Below are 20708 nucleotides of genomic sequence, written 5' to 3' on the forward strand. Positions count from 1 at the left end.
CCTGTGGACTGAGAGTGATTGATGCTGCCTGAAGATCGCTGTTGGAGCAGGATGATGCCTGGCCAGCCATACTAGACGGCAGGTTAGTCTGGAAACGCTGCAAGAGGTAAAGCTAAAGCCATCTCTCATTCAGCCCACAAGGCAGATGTGGCTATTGTACAGGAGATGTAACCTCAGCAATAGATATTCAAAATACTGTATAGTACAGTAAGTTCAGTAAGTCAAGTCAAAGCCCATACACATAATTAACAATTTCTTTTGCTTTGTTTTGACGAGAGTTTCCAACCTTTGAATTTAAAACTGCTAATGTTTTTTTCCTCTCCCAAACAACATGCCACGTGACTTGACTTCCATCCAGGTGCTCTCCAGACAAGAGTCCTTCTTCTTGGCAGACTCCTGTGTCTTAGCAACAATCATTTCCCTCTCCCCGAATCTTTGAACAAACCACTACTACTGCTGTATTCTTGTCCCAATCCACTGTCTACACTACAACATTAAGACTGCTTTGGTAAAAAAACAAATCGGGAGTTTTGAGGCAGCAAAAAAAAAAAACGTCACAAGACCGACTCCCTCCCTGAGCGTGACAGCCCAGCGGACAGAGCATTCTTTCCACTGTTCCTGAGGCAGAGGGCAAACTCATTGGCCTCGCTAACTACCCCAGGCTGTTACCGGCTCAGATGCAGACTTTACAACTACACGGCCCATCACTGCAAAGCCAGGTCATACACAGGAAGGATGCAGTGGTTCTTGGTGTTGCCACATGGGTACAATCTACAGATGAGGTCACAGTGCATATTTTCTACTTTCTTCATGGGTATTGGCTTTTGGTTGTGTTATTGCTGCATGCTTCTACATCCCCCCCCCAGTAGTTCTACTTTAGTTTTAGCCCAGCCATTTTCCCTGTCCCAGTCAGTTTACATTCATCTCAAAAGGGGTACATCCGATGAAGAAACCGATTTTGTCATTTGTCAATCCGACTTTTGTCCCGTGTGTCTAGAGTCCATTGTGGCACACTCGAGTGCCTTGGCAATGACTTATTTCCTCCCCTCCGCTCCCCTTGATCACCTGACGAGACCGGCTGCGGAGACAAAGTACAAGTTCAACGTACACAAAGCCAGAGCCGCAGCCATGACCTACTTTATACCTGCTGCATGTAACACAGAGGGGAGAGGAAGGGAAGGTAACTCTCCACTCCCTTCACCAGCGGGCGCAGGGGCCAAGGCTGGGTCAAGACAGAGCAGTTGTGGTTGGAGTTCCACGTGCCATATTTTGGCTTTTTGAAGTCCATCTATGCCACAACTCGGGAATAGTGAAAGTATAATAAAGTTTAATGATCAAACAGTGAGCATCGATGTGGGTCATTTTAGCATGATCCTTTGTATTTTGAGATATTATTGCTAATACATATGAGACAGACTTGCCAACCTTTGAATTATCTTATTTACATATCCCCAATAACAAAAAAAAAATACACAAGTTTTGCATTGACCGAAGAGGAAACCCTGACTCTTGCTTGGACTCGTGCCTGCGCCCTGGAAACCTAAGCCAGCGATGGGAAGCAGGAACAGCGACTGATGCCCTCAGGGTTTAGCTCTATACACTGGCAAAGACTCAAGTGCTGAGGCGTAGATATGCCAGTACCTTGGCAATGGAATCAATGGCATCTCAACTGAGCCCAGACACACACACACACAAACTAATAGTCATTTTGACAGCTCTGTGCTAGATATAGGAAACCATAGTGGCAGATATTCAAGTCACTCATAAAAGGGGAAGTCTGGTGGAGGTAGTTCCCTGTTCCTTTTCCATGTAAAACTTAATCACATTCAGCAAAGCATTGGCTAAGGCGGGATCTTCTGTCAACATCAACTTCATTGAGTTATCTTGCAATGTATTACAAAAGGAGGGATGCGTGTTATTTTGTGCATATGTAAATTTGTTATAGAGGAGTCAACTGAAATTGGCATTTTATTGTGGATAGCCTAAAATGTATGTTAATTTATGCAGGCTGTGCAATATCTAGGTTAACATGTTCTTAATCCCTATGTTAAGAACCCAAGTAATGATCATCTGTCTAACCAGGCTGTAAAATAATCCAATGAATGGTTGAGTGGCATAATGTTGAATAGTTTTTACATCTTATTATTAGTTTGTATAGTTTATTATTTATCTAAGTATATGTTATAGGCCTGTGTTTTATGTTTCATGTTGCACGATTGAACCGAAAAAATTAAAATAAAAAATCCTAGTGTGTGAACCTGTTCCCTAACAATGCCAATGCAAACAATTCCGAGTCTGAAAGTCTGTTAAAGTTGGAGAAAAAAGGTAAAGTGATCATTTTACTTAAAGCACCTGCATGACACCTCGGTTTCCTCAGAGCGTGCAAGAAGGCTGATAATCCAAGGGCCCAAGAAGAAGAAGAAGAAGAAGAGAGCACAAGACTGGGGAGGGGGGGTGTTATGTTCCCAACTGTTGCATCCGAGTGACTCCCCTAACTAGGTCAACTTTCATGCAGCAGGCGCACAACAACGCAGCGTATTTAACAAAAGACACGTTCCCCCTCCTGAATAATACGGAGCCGCGCGGTGCATTTGATACGTGGCTGCTCCTTCTATCTATTTCCGCGGTTGGATAGCGCACGATGAAAGTGTGGCACAAACGCGCAGCAGCTAAAACAATGTCTAAGCCAGTCCCTTGTAGCCTCCGCTGGGCTAAAGTAGCATTTGGAAAGAGTTTCCCAGCAATGCGTAAAGTGCGTAATGCCGCCAATGCAGGTTGTAGTTTGTTAAAATAAAACATGACTTACTTACCAGCTGTTCACACTGCGGTCAGAGACAATGTTGACATGAAGGCAACTTAACCCGCTTGTAATATCCCGTGCGTTGTTTGGGCAGTCAGCAATGTGCTAAACCAGAAAAAGAAAAGACAAAAAAAAAGAAAAGCACGCAGGGAAAGGCTACAAAAGATAGTCCGGAGGAACTTCTGGTGGCAACACTTTCATCTAAAGTTGTCGGCAGAGGCAGGCGCCATGTTTGTGTGTCTGAGTATGATAGTTTTGTTGGTTGAGTGAGAGGTCCTTCCTAAACGTCTCTTTCAGACTGGAACCGCCCAGAAACGAACACTCTCCGCCACCAGCAGCAAGTCGAAGAGGCGCAGCGCGCACCGCGAGCGCACAGGACACGACTTCCGGACAGCGCAGACATTAAAGCAGCCAGATTATTTGAGAAATGGTTCCATCTCATTGCGGTTTATTCTCACCGTGTCAAAGTGCAATTCTATCATGATTTGAACGATGCATCTTTTATACATGTTTCAAAAGTAAAAATAGAGTCTCCAGCTTTATTTTAGAACTTTATTAAAAGTGCAACTTCCCGTCTTGTCTACATATGAACAGCTGACTTTACAATCATCAACAGTGATGTGGTTGATGGCGCCCCCTATTGCTCTTTTAGTGCAAATACAATCTTTCAAAGCAACAGGTGAGCAAAGATAACAAAAAGTATTTCAGGCGTCTTAAGACATAAGGAAAATCTTTAATCTTACTAGAATAGACATACTTGAATGCCTGACATTTAAAGTCACACAGCATTAACATTACAGGTTATGTGTCGCTTTTGACACAAGAGCAACTAAACGTTTGCAATACTCAAAACACCAAGTGTGCCAGTTTTAAGCATTAACCCAATACAGGCGGGTAATGTCCCGCTCCCAGTCTCAAAGTTACATATCCAGAGAGCGCACCCTGTAAAAGATTGCTGGTTATTGGTGTTAATTTTACAAATAAAAATACTTGCAATTTCAAAATATTATTAAACTGCGTGAAACATTTGCCAGCATTTCTATACAAACCACACTTTTTATAAGTTAGTAATTTTATTTATGTACAAATAGTAATTTGCAGAAAATTCATTGTGCTTCAAAAAAGGTGAATGGAGCAAGTTACGTTTACAGGTATGTACAATTTCCTTATAACAGTTTACGTCAAGAATAATAATAATAGTACTTCAAGTCATGGTGAGAATGTAATGAGTTTAGGGAGGCTGTAGTCCTGACTGGATGTGGCCGGAGTTTCCAGTGCATCGAAATCCAAGGAAAACGTTTTATCATCATTTTTTTTTTCTGACTTTATTGGGTCCATCAACCAATCAGTGTCCAAAGTTGGGATATCCGGAGACAAGAGGCGCTCTGGTACACGTATTTGACCATCAAATAAGAGGTCTGTGCGCTCCAGCTGTGCATTTGTAGTTTGTTTCAGGTCTTTCAGTAAACAGGGCGACAGCTCCTCATCCAGGCTCAACAAACTGTCACAACTTGGCATCTCAGGAAGAGTCTCTTGGTCAAGACTAAACTGGACTGCACTGCTGCCTGTCCCACTCGGGCTGTCCATGAAATCTGTGTTGAAAGTGTCCCATCCCAAATTAGATTTCATCAGTGCCCCCTGCTGGCAGATAGAGGGAGCATGCTCAGTAGCAGGGGGAGTCAGCTTGGGTTTGCTTGGGGCAGTAAAAGAGGGGGACGGAAAATCAAAAGTAGGATCGTCCAGAGGAGTGAGACGTCCCATGATGCTGTCAATGGAGTGCAGTCTCTCAGCTTTGTCCTCCGCAAGCGCCTTTCGCCAAGAACTCTTCACATCCATAACTAAGGGGAGAGATTTTGCTTTAAATAAAAATATATATTAACTTTGCCTTTTACAGCATATTAAGACTAAGGCTTGTTGGACATTTTTAAAACTCAGAAATAGTGTTTTATGACTAAACTACAGAGATGTTTAACAAAATAACTTACTCAAGCTCTCAGGCGTCCGGGGCAGCTGCTTTCTGGTAGAAAAGGGATCTCCATGAAGTGTGACGAGGAGGCCCTCCAAGTCCAGACCTGTGGCTCGGCCTGGAGTGGTACCGTTTGTAGTTACTGCATCTGCAAACTGATACAAAGCAAAACCAATAGGCAAGTCACATCAGAGACAAAGGTATTAACCCACAATGTGTGTCTCACTTACCTGATCTGCCAGATTATCACACTCCTTTGCAATTATGTCACTTTTGGACCTCAGTGAGGTGACCTCTGGGAGTTTAGAAGGAGCGTCAGGTTTCCCAACCTGCAGAACAAAATAAAAAAAATGAGTGGATTTGTTTGAAGGTCACAAAAACTAAAAAGCTAGAATGCACCAACTTTAGGTGGAGGAGCAGGTTTAGTCTTGGGAAGTGAAGATGGACCATCAAACAGCCAGTCTAGAGAAGTATTTGCCCGAGATGAGGCTCTCTCTGATAATTGATCATCATTATCTTCATCATCTTCATCTTTTGCCAGACAAGTGTTGCTTCAAAAACAAGTATTTTCTTATTAACGCAATCATTTTCTCATCTACAAAGTCAACCATGCTTAAATACAGTCCATGTTAAATTAAATTGTCTGCTCCGTATCTGTCCGTGACGATTTCACTCAATTCGCCCCGGTCATCAGAGAGCATGTATGCTGTAGGGAGGAGTAGTGACAGACAGACCAGTACTTTGGACTGTCCAAGTATCTACCTCCCAGCGCCTCATATTTCACCATTGTCTGATAATAGTTACCTCATGTTAAGTGACAGCTCCTTGACCGTCTCGTGCGGTGTTGGCCTCTCCAGTGTTTTATCTACAGAAGATAAAATTGTATGAAACATTTCACAAGTGGGACAAGGCCTCGTGGAAGACCCAGGACACGGTGGTGGGACTATGTCTCCGAGCTGGCCTGGTGTCGCCTCGGGGTCCCCCCAGAACAGCTGGAGGAGGTGTGTGTGGATCGGGAAGTTTGGGCGTCTCTGCTGAGACTGCTGCCCCCGCGACCCGGCCCCGGATAAAGCGGAAGAAAATGGATGGAATGGATGGCATTTCACAAACAAAAATAAATTACGTTTTGACTCACCAAGGAGCCTCGCAGGGTACTGGGAAAATATGCTTTTGTTATAACTTGCTTCTGGGGCAGGTTCAAAAGACAGTGGCGCCATTGGAGACAGAAAACCAAGGGCCTAAACAAAACAAAGACATATTTCAGAACATCTGTAGTTTTAAAAGAGTCTTTAAAAGTTTGAAAAGTAACACTCACAGGGTCTTCATTCAGAAAAGTAGTTAATGGTGTGTTTTCAAGAACATCATTCCACTTTCTGTCCCACTCCAATTCCAACTCCCTAATGGCCACTTTCACTTCCGGAGCCTCTTCTTTCGTGATCTTTTGCCTACATGTATTACAAACAGCATTTATATTAAACAAGCCTATACTCCACCTCATGGATATTTGTGAAATGATAAAGAGTATATTACCTGATGTGGTGAAGATCTTGTAACACACGGCTCATCTGCTGACATTTTTGTTGCAGTTGCTCAGGCACGAGAGGAGTTTGAGGGCAATGGGAAACGCGAGTTTGTTCCTCCTTCAACAACTCTAGCGCATGGTTTGTCAGCTCAAGCACACACAGGAGGTTCAGCTGTCCGCCCTCATAAACATTCCCACAACTTAACTGAACAAAGAAAACCACAGTTACAAAACCATGTCACTTTGTATTTCTGTATTGACTAGGAATTTACAAAGAGAGCCAACTACCTGATGAGAATGTTGCTGAATTCTTTCCAGCAGACAGGGGGCAATTTTGAGAGCTTTTTCAGTGCCATCAAGCGTATACTGGTCCACATCTCCCTTCAAGACACACTGCACGGCACGCTGTTCCTCTTGAGTCGAGGACAGAACCTCTTCAATGGTTGACCACAAGGCACGCACCTAAAATATGTATATAATAGTTTCATATGCATATCAAGGTATGAGGCTTCAATGATTTGGGTACCTTTGTTGCCTTTTCAACAAGAGCAGTTTGGTCTTGCACTGAGTCATTACTGTGTCTCCTATTGGGGAAAAAAGAAAAAGAAAAAAAAGAACAATAAGAAGTTAAGAAATTAAATCATCATTATTAAAATTATCTAAGAAAAAAAACACCAAAAAGACTCAATATAAGCAAAGCATCACGTACTTGAGCAGCTCGTCATACTTGGCCACATCTGCTCGAAACTCTTTCATGGACTTCACCAGTGCTCTTAAAAGAACAAAACACAGGTGATTTCAATTACACTGATTACAAACATCGTCAAAAACAGGTGCACTCACACACAAGTAAATAAACAGATTTAGGTTGGATCGCAACTACGTGAAAGCTTTATGTTTAAACTGTAACATCCAAAAGGGTTCATTTGGTCTAGTAATTATGTTTTAGATTTGTATCAGGCCACTTTATGGTCTGATGGGGATTAAGCTCACTTCCTACAGTCTTCTTCACAGTGACAGCAAGAGAGGTGAGCATTTGAAACAGTTAGGGATGAAAAACTACAAACTGGTCATAAATATAATATGACAATTTTCGTTGCAACACAATGTACAGAATTGGAAGGACTTACTGCGCTCTCTTTTGATAATTTTGGAGAAAGAAATCCTGGTCTACAGCAGTTTTCAAAAACCTTCTTTTGATCAGGTTTAGTCTCTTTGTCGCCATATCCACGGAGGAAGCAGGTAAAGCAGCAGCCTCTGGAACCCAGGTGCCATCTGTAAGACAAGTCACAGATCATTTACGTTCTGGCCTGTAATCAAAGGCTCTTTTGTAATATCCACAGCCAGACAGTGTTAAACCTGTATTGAACGTCTTCATCTCTTGCAGCATCACATGGTTGGCCAAGTGCAGCATCAGTGTGACAAACTTTGGGCCCCCAGGCGAGAGGAACAAAGAAGCTTGGACCTTAGAGCCTGCATTTGCCGTCTCATCCTGGAGAAAAACAACAAATCAATACAAAGACATGCACCATGTAACATTTACTGACTCTTCAAACACAACTGTACCATTAACTCTCTCAACCAAGTGCAGGTGACTTTCCTAAACTCTGCATCGGCTTTGGGGTCCAGGATTGGCCAGCAGTGCCTAATGGAAACGACATTGAAAGTAATACACTTTAAAATAAACATGTTAAAGCATTTGTCATTCTATCTCACCTGTACAATTCATTAAAGCGCGTTGGATCAAGTCTTTCCAGAAGAAAGTGTGCTACAATATAAAACGCATCCTTGTTTGGTTTGTCAAACATTGCCCTGGGGAACACAAATAAAACAGATCAAGAAACACAGCGTTATCAAAAAGTGACCAAACGCTTCACTTGAGTTTCCATCTAATACTCACGGCCCCAAGTTGATGTGTTTGGTACTGGTCTTCGAAGGCAGGGAGGCGATTTCTTCCTCTGAGTTAAATCCCAGTCCGAGTATCGCAAACCAAAGATATTTGCCGTTCCTTTTCTGCATCGCCGCTTTCTCCATTGCAAATTGCTAATGGAAGAACTGTTGAGTGAAGTTTCCTGGTCCGTATAAGATCCAAAGTAGCTCAGTTAAAACTCAAAGCAACATTCACCGCTAGCCCGCTAGCTACAAACTTTGCGGCTAGCTAACTTTCGAAAGAGCCCTGCGCTCCTGGCCGCACATTTGGGGTTATTTTGGTTCAACAAAGGAAATCAACCATATGACAAATTCAACGTGTCAAACATGGACAAGATTGAAAATAACAAAAGTGCAGCGTTAATAAAGTTCAATAGGCTCACTGAGCAGGCAGGGAAAACAGCGCATTCACGAGTAGACCGCCAATATTCCAAATAAAACCGGATGTTATGACATTGTACTTCCGGTGCAAAGTTTGATATTACACTGATACATTAGTTTGTTTTTCCGGCCTGTGCTTTTCCCCCCCTGTATTATATTTGTGTATTATTTACAATATAACGTAGTTTTCCAGTTTCGACTTAATACAAACTTCATAAATCAAACGCAGACTTAAACAGATCATTCAGTTTCAAGCTTTTCACCACTTTATTCCCAGCAAAATGAGAAGTTTCCGGCCTGTGTTGCCTGGGGTTGGTTCAGTTTATTGATAGTGTTGAGAGTAGAGAAAAAAAATTATGTCTTGACTTATCTAAAAGAAAGCTAAAAGAAAACAACCACAATTCATCCATTCCTTTTATTATTGATAGTGTCACTCAAGTCATTCTTACGAATATTAATTAAGAAAGAAGTGCATTTGTTGCCTATTCATTCCCATCACACCAACTCTTTTAAAACCAGCTGACAACACTCGGCCACCTTTGAGGGGTCAGACACAGAGGAATACTTCGATATCTGGGAGTTGACACCCAAAGATCGCGCCAAGTCCCGGGCAGTTTGGTCTGAGGACACGGTGGTTCCCAACGCGACCAGCAGCCTGAAGACCGCCTCCTTGTCTTGCACGGTTTCCAGAGCTCGACTGGCCACAGACAGGCACTGGGCTTTAGCCTCCAGGTCGGGTTGGCTATGGAAGCAGGCAGAGTAGTTCAGCACCAAAGTAGCCAGAGCGATGTGGATGTTTTTGTTGCAGACGGAGGCCAAGTCGGCAGCTCTCAGCAGCACCGTTTCGCGTTGGGACATGAGCAAAGATCTTCCATGCCTGCCGCTAAAGCAGTTACACAGAGTCCGCAGAGCCAGCATCTGATTGGCTGGACGCCCCTCTGGCCTCATTAGGCTGAGGAGATGGTTGCATAGCTGTACTCCCTCTGCCTCGCCGCAAAGACTTTCGTTCACTTGAGGGTGTCTCACTGCCAGTCTCAGTATGTCCAGGACTGGGAATACAATGTCTAAAGAAACAACAGACGCATTAATGAGCAACTCCTGACACCAAATAAGAAAAAGTAGCAATATTTAAACATATTAGAGACCTTCTGGCCAGTGAGTTGCTTTCCAGAGTAGGTTGATCTGTTGCATCGAAGGAGCAGGCTCAGAGTTGGATGCGCACACAGAAACCAGAAGCTGATCAATACTTCCCAAAAGCTCTTCTGTCAATTTATGCTCTTGGGGGGCTCCAGCATTTAACTCCTTCAATTTAGCTAAAAATGTAATACATTAGTTATTGCTTTGCAGCTTTTGTGCAGTTAAATATAAAGGAACTCACCCATGATCTGTGAGACGTTGGCTTGCTCAAAAGTCACTCCATCCGTTTTTGGAAAGTAAATGTTTGTTGTGGTCCGCCTGAGTGCAGCAGAGGAATAGGCGCCTCCTCCTACATAAGTATGTAAAATGTTAATATATGATTTAATATGTCAAAAAACAATTATGCATTGTGGTGTATGGTTCACCTGTAAAGGGATCTGCTACACCCCCAGGTGCACTGGAGTTTGGAACGGAATCGGAGCCTGGGATGTAGCGACCTGCCCCTGCAGGAAAAGGAACACAACAAAGCTATAAAACAAGCAATTAAACTAAGATATTAAAAATTAAGAGGTAGTAATAAAAATAAAAGCATACCAGTAAACGGATCAGCTCCAAATCCTGTGTTGTTACCTAAAGATCCAGGGACGTACCGATTACCTCCTAAGAGTTATCAAAAGAGATAAAGTATTTGGTTTAATATTTCCCTTGTACCATTGTGTTGACATAGTAACTAAAACAATACTTTATTTGTACAAATATCTTAAATCAAGCTACACAGTGTCGTACCAGTGAAAGGATCTCCTCCTTCTTGCTGCGCTGGTCCAACCACATGCCCTTTAGTGTTTTCAATAATAAAATTGGCAACTTGGTCCAGGAACATTGGACTTAAGTCGTTCTTCTGTAAAAAGTTATGTGCTGTGAGCCATGGGTCCTCCGTGACGTTGTAAGGCAGCTTCATGGATGGCCCTCCTTCATTGATGTCAATAGTGAAGACATAATCATATTCCTGAAAATAATGAAAGTATTAATACAACATGAAACCTTATTAGGTTTGAGTCTGGTACAAAAAAAAAATCACACACAACTACTACACAAACAATGAGTGAAATTCACCATTGACCATTGTTCAAAACTGCACAATACAAGTAGCACTATGAATCATCATCGCTACTTAATTATTTCATTCTTTTTGGTGGACAACCTGTGTAGATTTTGTTTAACAAATAGAAAATACATTTATATAACGTTAATATCAGGCTCCCACACAGGTATGTAATAACCAGCAGCTTAGGATTTACCTTTCCCTCATACACAACACTCTTGGAAGTTTGTTGGTTTGAGCCTCCGACCACATCTCCAATTTTCATCCAGCGACCGTCGCTAACGCTCCACTGATAAGCCTCGACTTTATCCCCATCCTTAATCAGGCGTGTTTGTCCGTCACGATTTCCTAAAGAAAGAATGTGCAAAGCCCGAGTTCTTACACAGTAAAAATAGAAACATTGATCTCACTATTATAAATATCTGTTCTTCTCACCAGGCTCATCCAGGTGCTCTCTTCCAGGAAGCTCTTCCACTTTTATGTCTCCAAGGTCCCCTGTCTTTGGGTCAATAGTGGCCTTTGAAAGCTCATCTTCAAACGCCTGTATGTCCTCTGCACTTGCAATTCTGTCCTCGGCCTCCGTAAACACGCGGATAATGCCATCACTGTGGAGAGGTCATATGTAGTTAAAACTAGTGAGTTAGATATAAAATAAAAGCATGGTTGTGTTGTTGTGATATGTGGAGAAAGGAAGATTTACCTGGCTCCAACTGCTATATCACCATTAGGCAAAATACAGCAACACCACACAGACTGGGCTGGCAATCGGATAGTCTGCGCACACTCTCCCTTCCTCCATATCCGTACAGTTCTGTCCTCACCAGTGCTTACAAAATCTGTAGCCGCAAAAGGTGAATGCAGTGAAATACAAGACTCCAACATCATTTGAAGTGAGTAGATTTACTTTAAGACTACATTTCATGAACCCACCTTCGCTATTCGGGAAAACCGCCATGCTGTAGATGTAGTTGGTGTGTTCATAGTAAACATGTACACACTCCCCTGTTACTAACCACCTTCTGATGCTCCCATCGTTGCTACAGGAAAAGAACTCCAAGTTGTTGAGCACTGCTAGTCCTCTTACACAGTCCTCATGGCCTAAAAGAACAGATTATGAGCGTATTTCAACACCAAGTGGTCCAGCTGAGTGTAAAATGTTTCGAGAAAAGTTTATCATCACACCTGTATACGTATGCTCACATCGGCCTGCCTTCCACAGCTTTATGGTTTTATCTGCAGATCCCGACAGCATAAGGCCCTGCTCAGGTAAAATAACTACAGCCCACACAGCTGCAGAATGGCCCTGCAACAATTAAATAATGCCCTGTTAACATGTCTCTGTAAGCTCGATCATACAGGAGTTGCCCATCCTAGATGAAAGTTATTGAGCCATCATCTGCACTCTACAGTTGAAGTGTTGGATGTTTCGCATGTGATCCAAAAAGCTTCGTCAGCAACACATAGGAATTCTGACCACATGCGGACTAAATAAAGACAACTGGGGAGGGGTTGCCTTGTCCTTATGCCACCCCTCGTTTGAAAGACGAGTCTTCATTTAGTTCACCTGTGGTCAGAATTATTTAGTGTTGTGGGTGAAGTTGCTTGGATGAAACACGAAATGTGCTAAATTTCAACTGCAGAGTACAGATGACAGCTCAAGAACCTTTGTCTGGGATGAATACTCTGCTATTTTTCCCCCCAATAGAACATTTATTGTTAACAATCAAGTACATAAGGCAGAAAGTGTGAACACCACCCAGCAGACAACATACCTGCAATGTCATCATGCATTTCTCATTTAGCCAGACCTTGGCTGTAGTGTCCCAAGAACCACTTAAAAGGGTCCCAAATTTGCCGGAAGACAATGTACAAACTGTGAAGAGCAGACAGTTCAGTGAATTACTACTCAATAGTGTACATGTACACCTAATAAAATTAACAGTCAATATGTGTAACTTACCTGTGTTTTTGTGTCCTTTGAGGGTGTACAGAGGTTGTGGATTGTCCAGTGTAAAAACACAAATATTATTGTCATTTCCACCAGTGGCAACAAGTCCACGAGGATATGTGTCATTGGGAGCGATGAAACAAACACAGGATACGAAGTTAGAGTGTCCGGACATACAGTGCATCTCAGTAAATCCTCTGTCAGGACTGTAATAGAAAAGGAAAACAAACACAAAAGCAAAGTTTCAGGTGAATGACAAAGCTAATTTTATACCAGCTCGTTTTCTTGCAACAATCTTACAATCAATAAAGTCAATGGTAAGGGTGAATATCTAAATTATGCTACCAAACTCCAATATGTCCTTGATTAAGACATAAGAGCTTGGAAAGTACAATAAACTGATGCAAAAGTAGTCCCACACCGCACTGCTAATGAAAGCTACCTTGAGTTTGGGACCCAGATTCTTCCGGTGCGATCTCTTGACACCGAAACAAACGCTCCCTCTGGGAAAGCTGCTGTAGCGAGACCTCTCACGTCCATTTCATGACCGGGAATTGAACACCGGAGTTTATAGGAATTCTGTGATGCCATTTTTGTCCTAAAAACACTGAACAGTCCGATATGCCAAGTAACGTTGACGTACCATCAACAAACACCGGCAGCTAATGCTAACGGAAGCTGACCCCGTGCCAGGAAGTGGAAACGTCAGAGAACTGAATGTCGCCATCTCGCGGCCAACAATAAGCATGACCGGTGTTTTCGTTGTGTGAGCTTTTGATAAATTAAAAAAAAAGCCTCGAGCACAGGGTTAATACGTTAACAGTAACATTTCTGTCGTTTTGCCGATTAAGACAGTGATAGCTAATCCTTGGTTCGTCCACGTGCTTTTAAAATTTCGGAGCACATGTTTTCATCACTGCGTTTTTAGTGCGTAGCTTCAACACCGCTTTTAAAATAACCATACAAAAACACTGAGTTTTTGTATTGTTGTTTGGACTATTGAACCCAATTGTAGTTTGTAAACATTTCTTTTCGTGATCAAACCGGAAACGAGGTGTAGATGATTATCACAGCTAACAAAATGCACTTGTCCCGTCCAGCCCACAAGGAAGTAGCTCTGGTTCTATGAGCGCAGAAGAGGACAGTGGACAGAAAAAGAGGTATTTTTCCTTTTTGTAACTTAAATCTGTTTGCGGACAAATGCTTTGTTAGTATGAATATATATTTAAAAAAAAAATCAAGGTTGCTAATATTTGCTAACATGGTCAGGCTAGTGGCCAAGCCCATACTGAGCTATCTTTACAATGAATGATGGAGGTATAATAGAGTGAAACCTATTTTCTTTCAGCTGGTTCTACCTAATATGTGCCTGTAGAAGTGCACAGGGACGTGTTCATTTTATCATACTATTTTTTCTGTACAGATTGGTGTGTTACTAATGTGATGTACACTGTGTACAATATATTGCACAATATATTTGTTATATGTGAGGATATATATATATATTTTTTTACTAAAGGTGTATTTTGTCAATACTTTCACAGTCCCAGGAGCCATGAAGTTACGCCTGCACTGTGTGGTGGACCCTACGGGTTGGCTCTGCATCAGTGTGGTGTTTGGAATCTGGCTCTACAATTCCTTTTTTGTACCAAAACTAGTTCTGCTTCCTCACTACAATGAAGGACACATACCATGGGCTATAGTTGTCTGTAAGGACACCGGATGATTCAAATATCTTCTACATTGTCATGTCTTATGTAAAATGATGGATGCCTAAAATTCTGTTTTCATCTTTAGGTTATTATATTGCATCCGCTCTGTGCTTTTCGGCCCTGTTCAGAGCTTCCACTGCAGATCCTGGTCGTCTTCCTCCAGATCCCCATATACCTCACTCTGGTAAAACAAAAGTCACTGTTTCATGTAAGGGTGTGAAATCTATGGCTAAATGTGGCCCTCAGAACATTTTTTGATTGACCGTGAGTCCCTGAACTGTCCTAAATAACAATAGTTAGACATGTACAGCTTCAAAAATCATTATGGCATCATAATCTGAATCAAATTGGACAAATAATCTTAATGTATTTGTATTATGATCGTGACTATACATTGAATTGTAAATGTGTTGATAATAGCACTTTGAAAGAGAGAGACAGGACATTGTTGAAGTAATAGAAAAGCTGATAATACATGTGCTTATTAATGACTGTTGTCTTTTGAATAGAGCGAGAACACTGGGAGTTGTGCAATAAATGCAACTTAATGAGACCAAAGAGGTCCCATCACTGCAGCCGCTGTGGCCACTGTGTCCGCAGAATGGACCACCACTGTCCTTGGTAAGAATAGCTTTACAGGTTAATAATAAGTTGAGGTATTCATTTAAAACATTATCTCTCTCCAGGATTAATAACTGTGTGGGGGAAGACAACCATTGGCTCTTCCTGCAGCTCTGCTTCTATGCTCAGGTTCTCAGCTTGTTCACTCTTGTCTTGGACTTCTGCCAGTACTACTACTTCCAACCACTGACACAACTGGATCAGGTTCATTTCGCTCTGAAACGTCCAAATAATAGCCAGTGGCTTGCGTTTTACATATCTTTTGATCTTTTAGGAGAAATTTACAACGCGTCATGAACTGGCTCTAGTGCGAGTTTCAGCGTTCATGGGCGTGGTCATGTTTGGTGGCATGACCAGTTTGTTCTACACCCAGATGACAGGAATCCTTTCAGTGAGTAAAAGATTGTTAAAAAAATCAGGTTTGACTCGCTGTGACTTTGTGTACAAAAAAAAAGAAGTACTGATTAAGCGTTGTATTTTACAGGATGTTACAACCATAGAGAAAATGTCACAGTTCTCAAATGACATGTGAGTATTTTAAGTTTACTTGATTACTTGAAATTCAGTTCCCTTTGTCTTGTTATAATGAATATTTGGGCTGAAAACACACTCTTCTCATTGCATACAGCTTTTACACTGGGTTCAGGAAGTATCCATACCACTCTTCTTATTCCTCTGTTATACCGTTGAAAAAATCTAAAACTTGAAAAATGTATACCGTATTTTCCGGACTATAAGCTGCTCCGAAGCATAAGTATAAGTATATTTTGTTTTCTTCATTGCAATAAGAGTAACCCCCGTTATTCGCCAATCCCTCACAAATCCTTCTCGCTCAGCCCAAACATTCCTTTGCACTCGATCTTCAGTGGTACAGGAGTAGCAAATACGGGTACACAAGCGTAGACCGCCCTCTAGTGGCTGTCAGTGTGAAAATTACAAATAAGTGAAATTATATATTTTTTATATATAGTATAAGTCACACCCCCAGCCAAACTATGAAAAAAAGTGTAACTTATAGTCCGGAAAATACGGTACTTTTATAGAGGCTGCACTTTCATTATATATGGAATGAATACACATAACTAAACAATAGCAAGAATAATAACTAGCACAACAATAATTGAGAGCAAATCGGTTTCTTTGTTTTTAACAGCCTTTTGATTTACAGAAGAAAGAGCCAATGATGAAGTGCGGAAAGACAACATTTTCTTTATAATTTTAGTATCTGTAACATTTTTCTTTTAAATTTGTATCTTTATTGAGTGTTTGTCTAGTAATCCATGACGGATATGTTTGTCTATAGAAAAGAAACTTCTACGATTATGCTACAAAATAACAGATTTTTATATATAAAGGAATTCATAAAATCCAATGATTTCTGTGCAGATTAAACTCGAAGAAGAATTGGCAGCGGGCGTTAGCTGAAGTTTGCGGGACTCGATGGAAACTCCTGTGGCTGCTTCCGCTCAGAGCTCGGCAGCCTCTTCAGTCGGGACACCTTTATCGCTCTCATGTTTAGGTCAGAGATGCTTTTTTTCCCTTTATACGTGTACAGATCACAGGACCTATAAGAACACCATATCAACTGGATGCAATGTCTACTCTCGATTTATCAGAGGATACTTCCAAACCGTTTTGCATTTTTCTTTGCTTCTTGACTTGAAGACTGAGGACTCTTAAGAATCACGAAACTTCACTGGATAATGTTGTTATTTTTGCTCACTGTGAACAAACTATGGAAAGTCATTGCGTCTGGATAAAAAGCTCACTCAGGTTATATCAAAGACTTTACTACTGACCTTTAATCAGCCACTGAATGAGGACAACTGCAGCGTCTATGGGATTTTACATTTTCTTTATGAAGTCGGTGCCTTGTGTTGTATGATCATACTGTGTTTTGTTGCACAAGCTGATTTTAAACTTCTGTTTTTAAATGTTTTTTTTTCTATGGGAAGCAAGTGTGAAGTTTTCGGCAAAGGGGAATGTTGCTATTATGCTACTCAAAATCAGTGGGTATATTTTCTTATGTTTTTCTGTCTTTTACTACATATATTGTCAGAATACAGTGTGCTTCCTACAGTAGCTGTTGGTGAATGGAGCTGCGTAGACCTATACAGTGATAAAAACACAATTATTCATGCAATATTTTCTCTGCAAGTTACAAAATATCTTGCCTCTTTGGGATCATATTTCGTGTAAAAGCTGCTCAAAGTGGTGAAACGAAAAGCGCATGTGGTTTTTGTTTTAGTCAGCAGTTGCCAGGTGTGTGTTCAAGATTGTGCTGCCCTAGCTGTAGTATTGCCTGGTTCGTGTAACACTTACTGTAAAGGGGCACAAGTCAATGTCCAAATGGTACTGTATAAGGTCCATGTTTATTATCGGGACAATATAATTAGCACTGATTTTGTTTGTGTTTTTAGATACTTCTAACTGTAGGATGTGGCTTTGAATATTTGCTACATTATATACAATACTACTTGATATATTATAGCAAGATGTCCATGTAAACAGCCGCTTGGAGGGTTTATAACAGGTAGTTTAAGTGCCTGCCCTGTAGGTCTCATGTCACCCCTCTTTCCTCAGCGCCGGTCTCTATACAAGCCAAAGACCATGGGAATCTTTGCAATAATCAGTAAGCTGACTATCAATGCATGTTTCACCAAATACCTGCAGCTATAGTTATGCACCGTTTGTGTGTGTATACTACTGGTTTTGTCGTATCTTTTGAAATGTTTCATTTATATTTATTGTGCGGTTTTATTGTTGTTTTTAAAGGTAAGTTTTATTTACGGAGCTTTGCTTTTATATGTGGTACTTAATCACAAGAGGTTTTTGTTTACCGTTCTCAATAAGCCATATTGTTTTGATAAGTAGTAAGAGAGGACATCTTGACTTGAATACTGTATCCAATATATCTATATTTAATGCTGCTGTTGAGGTTTAAATACTTTAATTTTATGTCGGTGTCAAGCCTCGAGTTGTTTTGTTCTATCTTCTGCAGTAAGACTTATGAGGGGCGTCCGCCACCGCTGCTTCTGCTGATGTGTTCTTGTCCATATCCAAACCTCCAAAATGATGGATTTGGTTTCAGAAACCGTTGCAGTTAAGGATATGATTAAGCACCAAGTACTGTACTTGTCATCATTTCATGTTTGTATGCAAACTCTGGTATTGTGTGGTTATCCAGATTACAATAAAATCATGGTTAACATCATCTGGTAGTGATTTTGGCAAAGGTTTAACCACGGCTCAGTGAGACGATCCACATTCTGGCTGTTTATCAAGTCTCTTTGCTCCAAGTTTTTTGTTTCAGAAAAATAAAGATATATTAAAAAAAGTAGGATTCAAAACAATAACTAGTTTATTTGCATGAAGTCTGTGCACATGTGGCTTTATGAATTTATTTTATTTTTGTGATATCGCTCTCAACTGTCCTCAAGAACAAAGACCCTGTTGTCTGGTGCCTTACGTTTCTATATGCCAACTGCCCAGCATGATCTGTACCATATAGCTTCAACATAACAATCATAGCCTGCGTCTGATCTCTTTAAGCATTTTTGTGTATGGCATAACAATATGGGCCTGTCAGCAGACTTGTTCCCTCGTCTCCCTCCAAATGCTCATTGTCCTGAAGTGTTCTTAGGTCCCAGTCAGGCGTGTGTAATTTGCTCATGATCCGTGAACCTAATCTTTCTGTATTGTCCAAAATGGTTACATGTTCTCGGTATACTTTGCACATACACACGGCTCTGTCCTCAGGCGACCCCCTTTTTTCAGTCGGGATTGCCTTACCAGGAGGCTCATTTGTACCGAGCCACTGATAGGTCATCGGAGACAGGTTCGGGGAATTGAGAGCTGGGCAGCACAGTGTGTACTGTGTGGAGCATGACCGTTAAGTTTCCAAAATGGATACACTTGTTGACATACTGGTAAAATAGTCAAGTCCTATAGCCACATTAACATGAAATACCGTATTTTCCCGACTATAAGTCGCTCTTTTTTTCATAGTTTGGCACAGGGTGCGACTCATAGTCAGGTGCGGCTTATATATCAATGTTTGTTATGTTTGTTATTATCATACTGACAGCTGCTAGAGGGCGCTCTTGTGCACAGAAAGTGTGGAGTAAGCGAGGGACTGGCGAAAAGCGGATCATTATCCATTTTTTGGCTGGTGTGACTTATACTCCGGAGCGACTTATAGTCCAAAAAATACGGTATTGCCTTATTTGAGCTATTAATAACACTGTTTTGGCTACTAACCACTCTGCATGCTACTACTTCATTTGTATGTCTACCCAAATAGCTACAAAACCCTAATCAAGAAGGTTTTTTTCTTTTCTTTAATACCCTGCTTTCATAGCAACTGCTCTCTATTGTTAAAAGTTATTTATTAATCTGTGCCTCGTGGCTTTTAAAATGAAGCCATCCGATTCCATACAAGGTCGGTCAGACAGGGTTAAACAGGCTTATAATCTCAAATGATGCTGGTCAACTGTGCTAATTAAATGAGAGGCCACCTGCTACTGTTACAGTCCGTGGCATCTGGCCGAACAAAAGAAACAATCAACCACGGGGCCTAATAAATAAAAATACGCCCATGTTAGAGCGGAAGACCCATGTACCTGTTTGCTTCTGTCTCGCAGAGGAGTTAGGCCACGGCTTGGCGCGTTGTTTGATATTTTGTCCCGGCCTAGACAAGGATTAGAACTTAAGAAGGCAAAGTTTAATGTCAGTGATTAATTGCTTTCAATGCGCAGTTTGCCGCCACAAAACGGATCATTCTGGATCACAACGCTTGGTATAATTCAACAATCTCTACCGTGTGTGTTTTTGGTGAGTGATTCATTATCACAGTGGGTTTGAAACCCCCAACCTCTTATAATGGCCTGTTCTTTTTTTCCTGAGTAAACATTGCATATACAAAATATATTAATGGTATAATTATTATTTCCAGATGGTGTGTGATGTAAAAAAAAAGAATTAGAGGATTTCTTATGCAGGTTATTGAGTTTACATGCACTGCAATCTTAATGTAAATGTCCTATAATCACAATTAAAAATAAATTATAAATATAATCTGAATGTCAATACTTGTGTGCTTTTGTGCTTTTATCTTTATACTTTTTATCTTATTTAAAAACTAACTGATAGCTCACAAACTCACATGTTCATTTCACCCCTCTTTGCCCTCATTACGAGTGACTTTCTTCCCCACACTTCCCGCTGCGTTCCTCCATTGGCAGCTCCATTCAGTGAACTTTCCAGATACTGAAGTTATTGATTGGTCCCTATTGATTTTCAAATAAGCTCTCGTTGTAGAAAGTAGAAATCCAATTAAAAGTTGAACTTGAAACGCTTAATCCAATCTAGACGATGATATTTATCGATTTTACGCTCAAAATCAATAAGGGCCTCGCTGCGCTGTGTGTGGGAGAGCGCCTGGCCCCGAATGGTCCCTGCTTTCCCCAAAACACTAAAGCAAATTGTATTTTTACACTGACAACAGACTGTTACGGGGACAAAATGTTATCCCTACACAATTCACAATATTATGATGTAAAGGTTTCCCCAACTGATTTTCAACATCAAA

The 20708-nt window shown here is 41.1% G+C and overlaps 4 protein-coding genes and 1 long non-coding RNA gene across 7 annotated transcripts in view; 2 read left to right on the plus strand and 3 right to left on the minus strand.

Annotated features, from left to right (window-relative positions):
- dennd4c (DENN/MADD domain containing 4C) overlaps positions 1-11977 on the minus strand; it is a 41163-nt gene extending 29186 nt beyond the window's left edge. For 2 of the 3 annotated variants that reach the window (XM_079580313.1, XM_079580311.1), the window contains exon 1: positions 2811-3132. The gene's annotated coding sequence lies outside the window, so the exon portion shown is untranslated. Of the gene's footprint in view, positions 1-2810; positions 3133-11968 lie in introns of those variants that run through there. The other variant, XM_079580312.1, reaches the window with a different exon arrangement.
- Positions 1-20708, plus strand: part of LOC306980883 — a 469430-nt gene that overhangs the window by 361014 nt on the left and 87708 nt on the right. The window lies entirely within an intron of this gene.
- Positions 3926-8636, minus strand: haus6 (HAUS augmin-like complex, subunit 6). Its single transcript, XM_079580207.1, has 16 exons — positions 8189-8636; positions 8005-8100; positions 7855-7933; positions 7648-7780; positions 7419-7563; positions 6998-7060; positions 6815-6872; positions 6577-6750; positions 6297-6493; positions 6082-6211; positions 5902-6004; positions 5571-5631; positions 5170-5317; positions 4997-5095; positions 4786-4921; positions 3926-4638 (listed from the first exon to the last, which is right to left on the minus strand). The coding sequence occupies exons 1-16, from the start codon at positions 8320-8322 to the stop codon at positions 4010-4012; spliced, it is 2385 nt and encodes a 794-aa protein (XP_079436333.1). The 5' UTR covers positions 8323-8636; the 3' UTR covers positions 3926-4009.
- On the minus strand, positions 8980-13473 carry plaa (phospholipase A2-activating protein). Its single transcript, XM_079580360.1, has 14 exons — positions 13228-13473; positions 12798-12991; positions 12610-12710; positions 12020-12140; positions 11768-11935; positions 11538-11673; positions 11273-11442; positions 11034-11185; positions 10522-10741; positions 10330-10395; positions 10161-10238; positions 9977-10084; positions 9744-9911; positions 8980-9662 (listed from the first exon to the last, which is right to left on the minus strand). Exons 1-14 carry the CDS (start codon positions 13374-13376, stop codon positions 9094-9096), a joined length of 2400 nt encoding a protein of 799 aa, XP_079436486.1. The 5' UTR covers positions 13377-13473; the 3' UTR covers positions 8980-9093.
- On the plus strand, positions 13836-18426 carry zdhhc21 (zDHHC palmitoyltransferase 21). Its single transcript, XM_079580235.1, has 8 exons — positions 13836-13945; positions 14330-14494; positions 14583-14681; positions 15007-15118; positions 15184-15322; positions 15393-15509; positions 15603-15646; positions 16505-18426. The coding sequence occupies exons 2-8, from the start codon at positions 14341-14343 to the stop codon at positions 16635-16637; spliced, it is 798 nt and encodes a 265-aa protein (XP_079436361.1). The 5' UTR covers positions 13836-13945; positions 14330-14340; the 3' UTR covers positions 16638-18426.

The sequence above is a fragment of the Gobius niger genome, assembly GCF_951799975.1.
Source record: "Gobius niger genome assembly, chromosome: 21".
Taxonomy (NCBI): Eukaryota; Metazoa; Chordata; class Actinopteri; order Gobiiformes; family Gobiidae; genus Gobius; species Gobius niger.

Coding starts and splice junctions, on each gene's coding strand:
- haus6 (XM_079580207.1), bottom strand. CDS start 8,322: ATGGAGAAAGCGGCGATGCAGAAAAGGAACGGCAAATATCTTTGGTTT. Junction 8,101..8,188: donor AAACACATCAACTTGGGGCC/GTGAGTATTAGA, acceptor TGTGTTCCCCAG/GGCAATGTTTGACAAACCAA. Junction 4,922..4,996: donor GTGATAATCTGGCAGATCAG/GTAAGTGAGACA, acceptor GCTTTGTATCAG/TTTGCAGATGCAGTAACTAC.
- zdhhc21 (XM_079580235.1), top strand. CDS start 14,341: ATGAAGTTACGCCTGCACTGTGTGGTGGACCCTACGGGTTGGCTCTGC. Junction 15,510..15,602: donor AGATGACAGGAATCCTTTCA/GTGAGTAAAAGA, acceptor TGTATTTTACAG/GATGTTACAACCATAGAGAA. Junction 15,647..16,504: donor TCACAGTTCTCAAATGACAT/GTGAGTATTTTA, acceptor ATTTCTGTGCAG/ATTAAACTCGAAGAAGAATT.
- plaa (XM_079580360.1), bottom strand. CDS start 13,376: ATGGCATCACAGAATTCCTATAAACTCCGGTGTTCAATTCCCGGTCAT. Junction 12,992..13,227: donor ATCTGGGTCCCAAACTCAAG/GTAGCTTTCATT, acceptor TTTCTATTACAG/TCCTGACAGAGGATTTACTG. Junction 10,396..10,521: donor AGGAGGAGATCCTTTCACTG/GTACGACACTGT, acceptor GATAACTCTTAG/GAGGTAATCGGTACGTCCCT.